The sequence below is a fragment of the Leuciscus leuciscus genome, assembly GCF_965113295.1.
Source record: "Leuciscus leuciscus genome assembly, chromosome: 21".
Classification (NCBI taxonomy): Eukaryota; Metazoa; Chordata; class Actinopteri; order Cypriniformes; family Leuciscidae; genus Leuciscus; species Leuciscus leuciscus.
The window spans coordinates 28,212,449-28,225,465 of record NC_138745.1 but is presented as its reverse complement, the minus strand read 5'-3'; the positions used below and the strand labels follow the sequence as shown (position 1 = coordinate 28,225,465).

Sequence of the window (13,017 nt, the reverse complement as noted above, 5' to 3'; positions counted from 1 at the left end):
ATAAACTGCACGAATTAAACTATATTAAAATAGACAACAGTTATTTAGAATTATCCAAATATTACTGTTTTTACTGCATTTTGATCAAATAAATGCAACATTTATTTAGCTTTTTTAAGCATAATCTTTCAAAAACGTTAACCTTACCGACCTCAAACTTTTGAACGGTAGAGAGTAAGTGCTTTTATAAAATCATAAGCCTCAGATTTCCTTCACAACATATTTTCAACCTAGAACATTCCTTCAACACAATAGAAATATGTCCTAATTTGTTTCCGCAGGAAACAACTTATGATAGGATCTACTGCCCTCTATCTGTGGAAAGTGCCATTGAATCCAGGTTAGATGATTAAATGTTATTGAAATTATTCAATTACATCATGTAGTCGAGGAATATTTACAGATTGCTATTGATTCAGAGATGCCATTGCCAAGACGCTGTATTCTGTGCTGTTTGACTGGATTCTTGAACGCATCAATGACTGGTTGATCCCCACAGAGATGGACAGCACCGTCGGCATTGTGGATATATACGGCTTTGAGGTATCCTGTCCCTTGTTATGAGCTGGCTTTTCTTTTTTTTTTCTTTTTTTACATTTATAGCTGAAGCATGTGTGCATAGTGGCACTGAATTCCCACCTGTTAAGCCTTTTAAATAAATATAGTAAGCCTATGAAGTCTGTGGGAGAGCACTAAACAAATGTGTATTACAGGACTTGAGTGTGAACAGTTTTGAGCAGCTGTGCATAAACTTTGCCAACGAGCAGCTGCAACAGTTTGTGAACAAAGCCCTGGTGGCCCAAGAGCAGGTCAGTTTGTCCTCAGCTTTTTTCTCAAACTTTAGAGACTAAGTATGAAAATAAAATATTAATACCCTGAGGAGATTCTGTACCTTGAAGGGAACAAGTTTTAAAGGGATAGTTCACCCAAAAGGGAAAAATCTGTCATCATTAACTCACCCTCAAGTTTTTCCAAACCTGTATAAGTTTCTTTCTTCTGTTGAACACAAAAGACGACATTTTAAAGAATGTTGGTAACCAGAGTAGACGTTAGCCACTGACTTCCATAGTATTTTTTTCCTACTATGGAAGTTAATGGCTACCGTCAACTGTTTGATTACAACATTCTTTAAAATATCTTATTTTGTGTGCATCAGAAGAAAGAAACTCATACAGTTTTGGAACAACTTGAGGGTGAGTAAATTATTTTTTGGGTCAACTATCCCTTTAATATGTATATAGTAAATGTAAATATACCCTAAATATGGCTTGCCAGATAAGAATGGAAATCATGAATACTTGAGGGGACTGAACAAAATAAAACAACTAGTTTGCTGGGTGTGTTTGTGTTAGGAGGAATACAGTGCAGAACAGATCCAGTGGTATCCAATAGTTCTGGAAGACTCTAATGGCTGTCTGGATCTGATCTCAGCACGGCCATATGGTATTCTTCGCATCCTGGATGACCAGACTTGCCTTCCTCAAGTAACTTCACATTTCAGCTTCAAGCCAGAGACATTTCAGTCGATATACTTTTGAACTCTTATACTACAGCTCAGTGACAGAATTATATACTTATATGTGTCTAATGTGATTTTAAATATCATAAAACTTGAATTGTCACCAAAACGACTCATTGTTGATTCAAATGCAAATAAATGTTATACTACAATGGATTTATGGGCCATCTTTGTTCACTGTTCTCTTTTCTTTGGCTCTCTCTCCCTCTTTTTTTTGTCACAGGCTACCGACCACACATTCTTACAAAAATGTCACTATCACCATGGCAACAGTCCCTACTATACCAAGCCCAAAATTCCTCTGCCAGTGTTCACAATATATCACTATGCCGGAGCTGTCACGTACCAGGCAAGCCTGATCTGAGCATTCACAAAATTTTTTATTCATGCCACGCGATTGTCCTGATAATTTCACGTAAGAATCGCTAATTTTGTTTTTCCACACCAGGTGCACAACTTTCTAAATAAAAATCATGACCAGTTTCGGCCTGAAGTATTAGAGCTTTTTGCCCGCAGTCGTTCACAGGTAAATTCATCTCATTTGTGTTCATGGAAGCTCACTTCACACCGTCCTCAGTGATTTGTGATGTGTCAAGATTGCAAGAAACACAGTAATATGTCCACTATTATATATTCATGAGACTGTCAACACATCCAGACAAAACAAAAGAGTTAGCAACAACTGATATCATTTATGCAAACTTTAGGTCTCATTAAGTTTTAAAGGACTAATGTTTGGTAACAAAAACCTGTAATAGGAGTGTGTTTTCTTGTCTGTGTAGATGGTGTCAGGTCTCTTCCGGAAGGTTCAGGAGCGTCATGTCCAACAGAAAGAGCTGGGAAGAGCAAGAGGTTACAGGAACCAGATGACAACGGTAGCTTCTCACTTCCAGCAGTCACTTCTAGAGCTCACCACTCGTTTGGAGAGGTCGGCAATTGTCACAATTATTTATTCTGCAATATTTTGTATGGACTGCTGTATTCGTTGTACACAGGACATTTGGTATTGTCATTCAGTTATGTAGTGGTCCATTGTGAGAATATGTACAGTACAGATGATTTGATTCTGTCTATTTATTCTTTGTGTAAAGGTGTAAAACTACATTCATACGATGCTTTAAGCCCAACTATGTTAAGGTAATTTAAGTTGACAAAATACATATCATTCTGCACATTTATCAAGCACAACTGTATTGGTGGACCTCGGTTTGATGTTTTTGTGTGGTTTCAGCTTCCAGGGATATTTGATGTAGACTACATAGCCACACAGCTGAGGCATGGAGGGATACTGGAGACCATTCACATACGAAAAGAAGGATTTCCCATTCGCATCCCCTTTGCTCTGTTCATGGAGAGGTAGCACACTATGATAGAATCTATTATATTAAAATACATTATTAGTGGTCTATCAGTCAACATCACCATCTTTGTTTGTATGAGAGATAATGATAACTTATATTGTGTAGGTTATTGAGTAGAGGACTGTTATTACTTTTATAAATGATTCAACTAGGTATCCAAAACAGCCTAGTGATCATCTAGCAGCCATAATAAAATCACCCAGAACACCTTAGCAACAGCATATCAATGCCCTAGCAACCACTTAGAACACCCATGCAGCGAGTATTAATATATATAAAAAAAAAATAAAAAAATCCAATAATATTCGCTTATTCTGTGAATTACATATACAAGATTTTAGCAGTCATGAAAAACCTACAAATATTTTTTTACGTTTTTTATGTGTTTTTTAATGTGTGTATGTTTATAAAAAAACGGTTTCTATTTAAATATATTGTAATATGTAATTTATTTCTGTGTTTTTTAGCCGCTGGAAATAAGTAATTGGAATTTATAAAATATAAAAAATCATGGAAAATTACTATAGTGAATATATATATAAATATTTATAATATATTATACTGTATTATGTCATTATTTTTAAGTAGTTGTGTTCTGCTTTATAATATTATACACTAACATATAAAGATACAGCTGAAAAATAGAAACATCATAGAAGTTCATATTTTATTGGTCAAAACGGGTGGGAACCCTGAGTGCAGATACATTAGAAAATAGGCAAAACTATACCTTCTCTTCCTCCTTATAATTTCCTCCATTTTTATGGGTCCATTTTCTAGCACTGTCTCTTTGTCTAATTTCAGGTATGGTGTGTTATTAGCCCAGAGACCAGAAAACCAGTCTTGTGAAGAGCAAGTAGTGACTTTACTGGAGACTGTAGGAGCAGAGGAAGGCCAGTACCAGCTTGGACTCACTAAGGTACAGTAACATAACTCTTTCCCTCAGCCAGGGTTATTCTGACTCTGACTATCATGACAATAAAGATCCCACCCTCAAATTATTCCCCTTAATGTGAACACAACACAGGTGTTTATGAAGGAGACTCTGTTCCAGCGGGTGGAGGAAAAATGGAGTAGCACCCAAACATGGGCAGCGGTCACCATCCAGAGGAACATTCGTGGCTTCATCTGCCGAAGAAACTTCCGTTTCTTTAAACAAAAGGCTATTGTCCTCCAGTCCCACATCAGGGGCCACCAAGCCCGGTATGTGCAGAGATTTCATATTTGATCAGCTTTAAGAGCATGATAAAATAAAAGTTAATCTGTCACTGAATGTGAAACAATGGCACCCTCTTTCTGTGACAGGAAGTACTACAAGAAACTGAAACAGTCCTTCACTCAGTTCTGGGCAGCTATGATGATCACCAGAGACACCATTAAGAGACGTCATTGGAGAGTGAGAGCTTTTATCTTTCCCTCTATCTATCTGTAGCTCTTTCTATTCTTCGACCTGTGTGTATATGGCTTCTTCTTTGCCTAATTCACACACAAACAAATACACACGCTTCACTATTTCAGCTGTTTACCTATGTGGCCATAGCAGGCAATGACCAAAACCACTTTATTAAAATATGACAGCTAATACGATACGGTAAATATCAGCCTTACTGTCCCAATAATGAATTGTTTTATCAATCAATGAATTAATTAATGCCAACTGGCTTTATATTTTCTAAATCTAATGCAATGACTGTCAAATACATTTCTAAGTTAGTCCTAAGTGTCTCATTGATCTGGGCTTATGCCTGTCATACATTACATGTGAGGTCAGAGTGTGAACTCATGAGTAATAATTGAGTATTATATGTTTTACTCTTTGGAAGGACTTTGAACCCGTTTGTATGCTGAGTGAATTTATGAGATGGTGAAATGCAATTTATTGCTTTTGAAATAGTTTTCTATTGCATAACCTCTATAGGAAAATAATTCAAATTCCATTTAAAATTGTTTTTATTTATTTATTTATTTATTTATTTGTATTCATGAAACAAAACATATATACATAACATTACAACTACTTTCCACAGTCTTGTAAAAAAAATTTTTTTTTAAATAACAACATACAATAAAAAAAAAGAAAAGAATTATCTTTATACTCTGATTCATGTAGCATGTTTGGTCTCTCTAGTGCATCATGGGACATTTAAGAGTGTTTACAATTGTAACAAATGTCACAGTTAGATGACGTGAGCTCCACCCACCTACCTGCCCTTTTATCTTTGATCCCAGATTGTCTCTCTACTTTACCCTTACTTTCTTTTTCTCATTTCTGCCAAGACCCACCTAAGCGGCACTTCTTTTCTGTTTTGGATTTCAAACAATTTCACAAGTGAAAGAGCACTTTACATGGGGACTGCTACGTTTGTTTTAATATCGCCCTAGGTAGGTAGTGTTTAATATTTATCCATATTACACACGCCAATAGCAAACAGAAAGATTAATGATACAGTGAGAATTCAGGGCGGAAAATAGAGATTACATCAGTAATATACATGTAAGATTTGTTTGATGGGATCTAAAATGTACTTTCAAATCTTTTAAATGTATGTCTGATAGTGAATATGTTCAGTTTTTTTAGTTTTTTTTTGCTCCTCAAACTATTATTTTCTTACTCAGCATTTTTGTTTTGTTTTCAAGTACAAATATCTAAACATTCTTGAAATCAAGATTCATTTACTTGAGAAGCAAAATGACTTAAGATATTAAGTCTTTTTTTCTGAAAAAATCATCACAATTAAGTGAGTTTATTCTTAAAAAATAAGAAAAATATCTGCCAGTGGGGTCAGAAAAGTCAGCTTAATATTTAAAGGGAAAACAAGGTTATTTTTCTGACCACATTGGCAGATATTTTGTCTAGTTTTAAACATAAACTCAATTCATTTTTAATTCATACTTAATCTCTTAAGTTAATTTGATTCTCAAGGGCAGTGTTATTGTATCTTGACGAAGAATGTTTAGATATTTGTGCTGGAAAACAAGACAGAAAAGATGCTGTCTACTATTTTCAATATTGTAGAATGATAGTAAAGTTATTAAAACTATTAAAGAACTCAAATGGAAGTAATGTCAAAATATTTTGAGGTTTCTCAAATTCTAGATGACAGCCCTCCACACTTTCTCAGTCTTCGTCAAGTACATCATGGGTGCAAACCTGATAAATTATTTAATTTAAATATTTATGTTCATCAGAAACACAAATTCAGTCCAAACCTTTGACTGGTAGTGTTTAAATGATCCACTAAGTTATATAACCTGCTACTTTCAGTTCTGTTTCCTTGTTATCCACCATTGTTTTATACTGTTTGGACTATGTCCTTCTGAGCTGTCATGTACTCTGCTGTCAAATCACTTTGTAGTAATTATTATGCATTTGGTGAGTGGTGACCGGTTTGACACGTGATCCTCATTCAGTGGGTTAAGCAGCATTGTGTGGTTAGATTTTTGCTTGTCCGATAGAAGTTTATTTAAGATAAAAAGGTTCACTGGAAAAAGCAAAGCGTATCTGGTGTCAACACCCCACAATATTCCCAGATTTATATCCCAGACAATATGTGCAAATCAGGCCTTTTTAAAAGGTGTTTGTTTTCTGCGCTAATGGCAACAATGATACACAAAACAGAAAAGGCCAATCAAACATAATGATAAAACTAGATGATAAGATAAAAAATGGGTTTGGTGACTCGTATTTCATGTCATTCTATTGTTTGGGGAGGAGCGAGTCAAGGGACGGTCTTCCTGGGATATAAAAGGTGCCCAGCTGCTAAGAATAGTTCTGTTTACCTTTTCATACGATGCCGTGGACAGGTAATAGAATCAATGAGTGGAAAAGCTTTACAAAATGAATGTCCCGTTTTTCATTCAAGATGGAAGGAAACACTACAGTGGGTGAATGGGTAACTTAACGTTAAACCTTTAAAAAAAACTTTTTTTGTATTTTGAATTTATTAGGAACATAGTGATAGAACCAGAGTGAAGGAAGCAGCAAAACCTACATATACCTCTTCAGAGATGGTGAGAGACTCTTTTCACTTTTGTTTTCTTTCGACTTCTGTGCTCAAGATCTCAGCACCTGGTTATAGAATAAAATACTATATTTTTTCCTAAAGGATGTGGGAATATTGGAGATCCCGGCAGAACTGTCGGCCAGATTACGCAGTGCAGCAGGTGAGGTCTTTGCTACTTGATAACTAATAAAAAGAGCTGAGATTATTGAAGTATTATTGGTTCAGTTGAAGTATAGGTGCTGTATAATATTGCTCAGTTAAAAGTCTTAGTGATTAGTCAAAAAAACGCTTTAACTGTAATAAGGTTTCCATATTTATTTGTGTAAATGTGGCTAAAATTGACTGATGAAAAGCAAACTGTTCACAATTTTCTCAATGGTTTGACCATGTAAAACTCTATGTTAAACTGACGGTGTTTAATTATTAAATTAATCAGCATAATATGCTCACCAAAGCTGCATTTATTTGATCAAAATGCTGTAAATACGGTAATATTGTGAAAATATTATTGCATTTTAAAATAACTCAGGATTCTTTGATAAATAGAAAGAAAAGCAATTATTTGAAACAGAAATCTTTTGTAACATTATAAATGTCTTAACTATCATTTTGATCAATTTAATGCATCCTTGCTAAATAAAAGCATTCATTTCTTTTAAAAAGTCGTACTGACCCACAACGGCTGAACAGTAGCCTATTTTAGACTAATCATTGACCATGTTCATATCAAGTTCACCTGTCTTAAGTACTGGATGTAATTTCACTGCATTGCTTTTTGTAAAAAACTGTGCTTTAGTGACTGATGATCAACATAAGTAAAACCATAATGATATATTCGTATTCCATGTTTTGTTTTGTTTTGTTTTGTTTTTTCACATTTTACAATGATACCTTTTAGGGCGTCCTCATGGATCAGCGGTGACTGAAGTATCTCTGCCAAAGGTCAAAGCAGAACACAACCTCTCATTGCCCCTAGACATTGACAGACACCCTTTCTCCCAATATGCCAACACAGTCCTGAAGGTAAGCTGTTAATGTGAAGTTTCACCTGTTTAGAACTTGAAAAACATGCAAAGTTCCTTCTTAGTTTTACGGTCTTCCACTTCATATATAATTGTCATATATGTGAATCTGTTTAATGAATTTGTTACATCAATTATCTGTTTTTATCTCCATTAGGACGGATGGTGCCAACCGCAGGGTTACCCACTTCAGAAGCCTTTGACTTCTCTGGACCCTGATGATGCCCGTACAGCTCTAGAAATCTATAAACTGGTCAGTACAATAAATCTATAAACTGTTATACATTAGTATTTTAAATGGATCTTTTACCACATAAATCTTTAACCGGGTTTGAAATGTTCGAATTTAAACTAATCCTTCCTAATCTATGCTCTTTCTTAGATCCTGCGTTTCACAGGCGACTCGGATCTGATTGGCTGGCAAGAGCAGATGTTGGGGAACTACATTGTGGAGAAGAGCCAAACTCGGCCTAGCATGCGAGATGAGATTCTATCCCAACTGGTCTACCTCACTTGGGACGGGGATAAAGAGGAGAGTGTCCTGCGGGGCTGGTTGCTCCTGGCCTGCTGTCTGAGTGCCTTCACACCATCTCCTGCCCTGGAGAAACCCTTGCTCAAGTATGTCTTCAGTCATAGTGTCACAAACCCAAAATAGTGGTGTTTAGAACAGGGTGATTTTTCTTTTTTTATTGCTTGAAAAAAAAAGTCACCTTAGGGATTGGTTCACATTCATCATAATTTAACATTCCACATTATCTACTTGTTGAGAAATTGTACTAACACTTTTAGCCTGTTTTAAACAGAAATTTGCTTGCATTTACAACTACATGTCTACTAAAGTAGAAGGTTATTGACTTAAATCACTGCAGTGCAGACTGATACAACGTTGCCATTGATTTATTATTCAAATGAACGTTTCCTAAATAAACTGGACGGATTGTCCCATTGAAATATGATGGAATTAGAAAGTCAAATTCCATATTGATCAATAGATAAATAGTGGCAGACAGAAGTCATTTCTTCAAAATGAAAAAAATTGTGTTTTAATGATTGTCAGGTATGTGTCCGACCGGGGTCCAGGGGAGTACCGCTCTCTGTGCCAGCACAAGCTCCTCACATCCCTCCAGCTCCCCTCTCCTGCCTGCAGGCAGCACCCTCTGAGTCAACTTGAGTGGACAGCCAATCAGAGAAGGGGAAAGATGGTGGTGGAGGTCAACACTTTCATTGGTGAGGATTGCAGTTTTTTTTTTGTACCTGATAACTGGAGTAACTACTGGGTTCCCAGTTGCACTGCTCATTCCAAGAGAGTAAATTATATTAAATATGTTGTAAATGTGTTGAGAGAGTATTGATTTTATTTGATGTTTACTGTTTTTGTTTTTTAGAGGAAAGGTTAACTGTGGAGGTGGAGTCTTGGACCACAGGGGAACAACTGGCTTCTTGGCTTCTTAGCTACAGGTAGATAAAAATGTCTTTTTTTGTGGGTGATTTTTATTTTTTTAAACAACCAAGTCATATTTCTCCCCAAATATTTTTTAACATAAAGAAAAAAGGCCTATTTTGTATGACCTTTAATATATTTTGTATTGTGACAAAACAAGTTTATTTAAATATCATACCATTGTAATACATTATCAAACGTTTAACCATGTAAAACTCTGTGTTTCCTGACTTTGTTGAAATTTGTTTTTCATGTTAAGTTTAGGTTGTGATTAAGTTTATTGAATCAGGCTCTGTTCTTTTTGATATATTGCATGTTCAGATATTCATACAACAAAATATTAATGTCATATTTCTTTCTGTCAGAGGTCTGACTGAAGCTACACAGGGTTGGTCTGTGTCTCTGTTGGCTGGGGAGGGCTGGACCGACCTGGCAGGCAGTGACTTTGTCATGGATCTCCTGGCTGGAGTGGAGGCTGATGTGCCCCTGGGTCACCCACCTGCTCAAACCGATTACCTGTTTAGTGACACAAGCGACAGGTACGCCTCTGTGGGACTCGAAGCTGACAGTTCAGTCAAAAGAGTCTGTGAAATTATAGTTTAATTCCTTCTATTAATCCATTTTCTCTTGTTGTCAGGATGGCAACCACAGACCTGGATGACTTTATACCACCTGCTCCCCCTATGCAGGCCCCTGGTCTCCCCTCCTTTGAAGCATCTCCATGGGACACCTACGAACCCTCTTCCACATCCCAGGGTGAGTGTCCAACCATTACAAGGAAACTGGGAGTAAATTCTGAGTCATTGCTCTGTAACATAGCTTTGCAGAGGGATGATCAAAGAAATCAAAGTGAATGAAAGCTACAGTATGAGGGTTGGAAACTGGCTCACCCTGTAGAGTAAATAAAATGACTGTTTCACTCTGACATTACAAAGGACACTCCTGCAACAATCTTTCTTTTAGGATCTCGTGGTCGGCAGATGGATGCTTATGTTGATGATCTCTTTGATCCTGTGTTTGATCAAGGTCCTCCGGTCAGTATCGTCCAGTTCAAAAACATAAATATTATTGCGCAGTTTTTAGTCATACTGACAGCTACTTTGAATTCACCATTACATTTTTTATAATTATTTAATAGTAACTGAACAGGATTTCTATTGATTTATAATTTAAAACCTATTAAACTTCTTTTAGTGAATTATAAATGAAATGTGTGCTTGTGCTGTCTTTCTTTAAAATAAATGCCAATGAAGATTTTTTAGATATTTATAAATGGTTTAATATTTTTTAATGGTTTTTTTTACATATTCGTTTTACATTATTTTCAGAGATTTATTTATAGATTTAAAATAGGATAAATGGTGTCCCTCCCATTTATCCTATTTTAAATATATAAATAAATCTTACCACTAGTGCAAGTTACCACTTACCACTTACCAATAGCGTGCTTACCACTAGGCTACATAAATATATTATTCATTAAGCCAGCGAAGATTGCATAACTTTTGCACTTATTAACTCTGAGATCTTCTTGTATTGCCTTTTATCTTTGAGGGCTGGCCTGAGGACTCATTATCTGCATTTTTATTGTTTTTTATTGATAGGACTTTGAACGGATGGCCATGCTGAATCGCAGAATGAGAGGAGGAGGAGGTATGATGCCCAGCATGTACACCGGAGCAGGTACAGTTTGTATATGTATTTGATTTGTGTGTAGTGGCCGACTGATAGTCATGCTGATATTTAGAGAGCAGTATTATTAATGCTGATAAAGTTTAAACTATTTAAAGTTAAGAAGATTGCTGAATTTACAATATTACACAATTTATTTACATATTTTTATATAGAAATATAATATTATGTATATGTCACAGTCAAGCTTAGTTTTGGTTTGCCTGTGTTCCTTTGTTCTCCTTTTCCCACCATAATCAGTAACCATGGAAATTAATTGAATCATCACAGCTGTTCATTATTTAGTTCATCACGATGTGTATTTAAGTTCCTCACCTTCACTCATTCTTGGTCTGGTACTGTTCATGCATGGCACACTGTCTCAAGTTGTTGGCTTGTGTTTAATAAAGACTGTCGTTATTTGTACCTTATTCTTCATCATTGGACTCAAACCGTTACAGAATTCTGGACCAAAAAAGGATTATGGCTCAAGTCAAACAGTTTATTGCCCTTGCCCATGCTGGGCTTCCATTGTTTGAATTTTCACTTCGCTTTTGCAAGATCGCCGAACAAACAGATTTTGATGATGAGACTTTAAAATCTCTTTTTTGGATAAAACTGATGAACCAATGAAACTGACTAACATGGAGAGAATCAGTTTTCTGGTGTCTGTAGTGTGCCTACCCTGAACTGATAACATCTGGTACAGTCACTGCAGACCCAAAGCTCACCACACAGCCAAGCCCAGAGCCCAGCCAACCACCCCCCACGCAGCACACGGATTACAAGCTAGAGCCTACCGCAGACGGGGAGCTTACGCCTGCCAGTTACCCTGAGCCAGAGCCAATGCTCGCTAAGAAGCCTGAGCCTGCAGCCACGTCTGACCAGGTGTGTGAGCAGGCAACATCCGTGACAGAGGGGACATTAATGGAGCTGGACACTGACGAGTGCTTGATAGATTGGGAAATGGAGGTAATGCTTCCCACCCTGCCCTGCCCTGTACTTTTTGAAACCTTTATCATCGCCACTGGTCCTGCTCAGGCACTCTGGCTCCGCTTCGGACAATCATTGCTGCGGTTCAGCATTGGCCTCCTGGACCATCAGTGTCGGCCGTCCCCATCTGCTCTCCGTCTGCGTCCTAGGCTCCACTTCCTATGGCTTCATCTCCGTTAATCATCCCCCGGGTGTCATCAGCCAAAGCTCCACCATGGCTCCTCCCCCCATTGATTCCACCGTGGGCTATCGTCCTGGATGTGCTTTGGACCACCACCTGGCCAGTCCTCCTATCCTCGCCTCCCTGGCTCCTCCCACCATCATTGCCACCCTGGTTCCTTCCACCAGGGCTCCGTCTTTCACCAGTCCTTCGTCCATCTCTTGAACCACCTCCCTGGTTCCTTCCAAACTAAAAATAAACCAAAATAAAATTCTGAAAATGTGCTCTATCAACTATCCAATGACAAAATGATTTATCTTGACACTAGTATTTATTTAGTAGCTGTAAAGTTTAACCCTCCTGTTACCCATCATTTAGGAATGCCAATGAATCCTGCCATGGCTGGCTATGCCGCCGCTCCAATGATGCCAAACATGATGAATGCTACCATGCCTATGATGCAGCCCATGCAACGTAAGCATCCCTGCTGCTCATGTTGTGCTTCTCTAATAGTATGATCTGTTAAATTTTTACCCTCTTCCTACTGCTTGTTCTGGACTTAGCTATGATGATGCAAACTGCCATGCCACAAGCCATGCCACAAGCCATGCCTGCCGCCGCACCAGCTATCAATACACAGCAAATGGCTGCTCAACAGCAGGCCTTTATCAATCAACAGGCTCAGCTTCTAGTGAGTTCACCTCAAAAAATTTATTTATATAGTTTATATATATATATATATATATATATAAACAAGTAATATTAAATTATATATATATATATATATATATATATATATAAAACATTATAATGATTTCCCATATTACATCACTGCTTTGGACCTAA

General features: G+C 37.1%; 1 protein-coding gene across 1 annotated transcript in view; it reads left to right on the top strand.

Moving 5' to 3' along the window:
• myo15b (myosin XVB) overlaps positions 1-13,017 on the top strand; it is a 32,229-nt gene that overhangs the window by 5,912 nt on the left and 13,300 nt on the right. Inside the window, exons 13-37 of the mRNA XM_082152963.1 lie at positions 282-340; positions 420-543; positions 714-809; positions 1,353-1,484; positions 1,743-1,868; positions 1,968-2,045; positions 2,302-2,447; positions 2,611-2,656; positions 2,751-2,875; positions 3,685-3,799; positions 3,908-4,083; positions 4,186-4,276; positions 6,829-6,891; positions 6,987-7,044; positions 7,783-7,907; positions 8,064-8,159; positions 8,289-8,524; positions 8,964-9,133; positions 9,292-9,364; positions 9,713-9,886; positions 9,985-10,103; positions 10,311-10,381; positions 10,952-11,030; positions 12,550-12,645; positions 12,735-12,862. Coding sequence (XP_082009089.1) covers positions 282-340; positions 420-543; positions 714-809; positions 1,353-1,484; positions 1,743-1,868; positions 1,968-2,045; positions 2,302-2,447; positions 2,611-2,656; positions 2,751-2,875; positions 3,685-3,799; positions 3,908-4,083; positions 4,186-4,276; positions 6,829-6,891; positions 6,987-7,044; positions 7,783-7,907; positions 8,064-8,159; positions 8,289-8,524; positions 8,964-9,133; positions 9,292-9,364; positions 9,713-9,886; positions 9,985-10,103; positions 10,311-10,381; positions 10,952-11,030; positions 12,550-12,645; positions 12,735-12,862 — 2,802 coding nt within the window. The remainder of the gene's footprint in view (positions 1-281; positions 341-419; positions 544-713; positions 810-1,352; positions 1,485-1,742; positions 1,869-1,967; positions 2,046-2,301; positions 2,448-2,610; positions 2,657-2,750; positions 2,876-3,684; positions 3,800-3,907; positions 4,084-4,185; positions 4,277-6,828; positions 6,892-6,986; positions 7,045-7,782; positions 7,908-8,063; positions 8,160-8,288; positions 8,525-8,963; positions 9,134-9,291; positions 9,365-9,712; positions 9,887-9,984; positions 10,104-10,310; positions 10,382-10,951; positions 11,031-12,549; positions 12,646-12,734; positions 12,863-13,017) is intronic.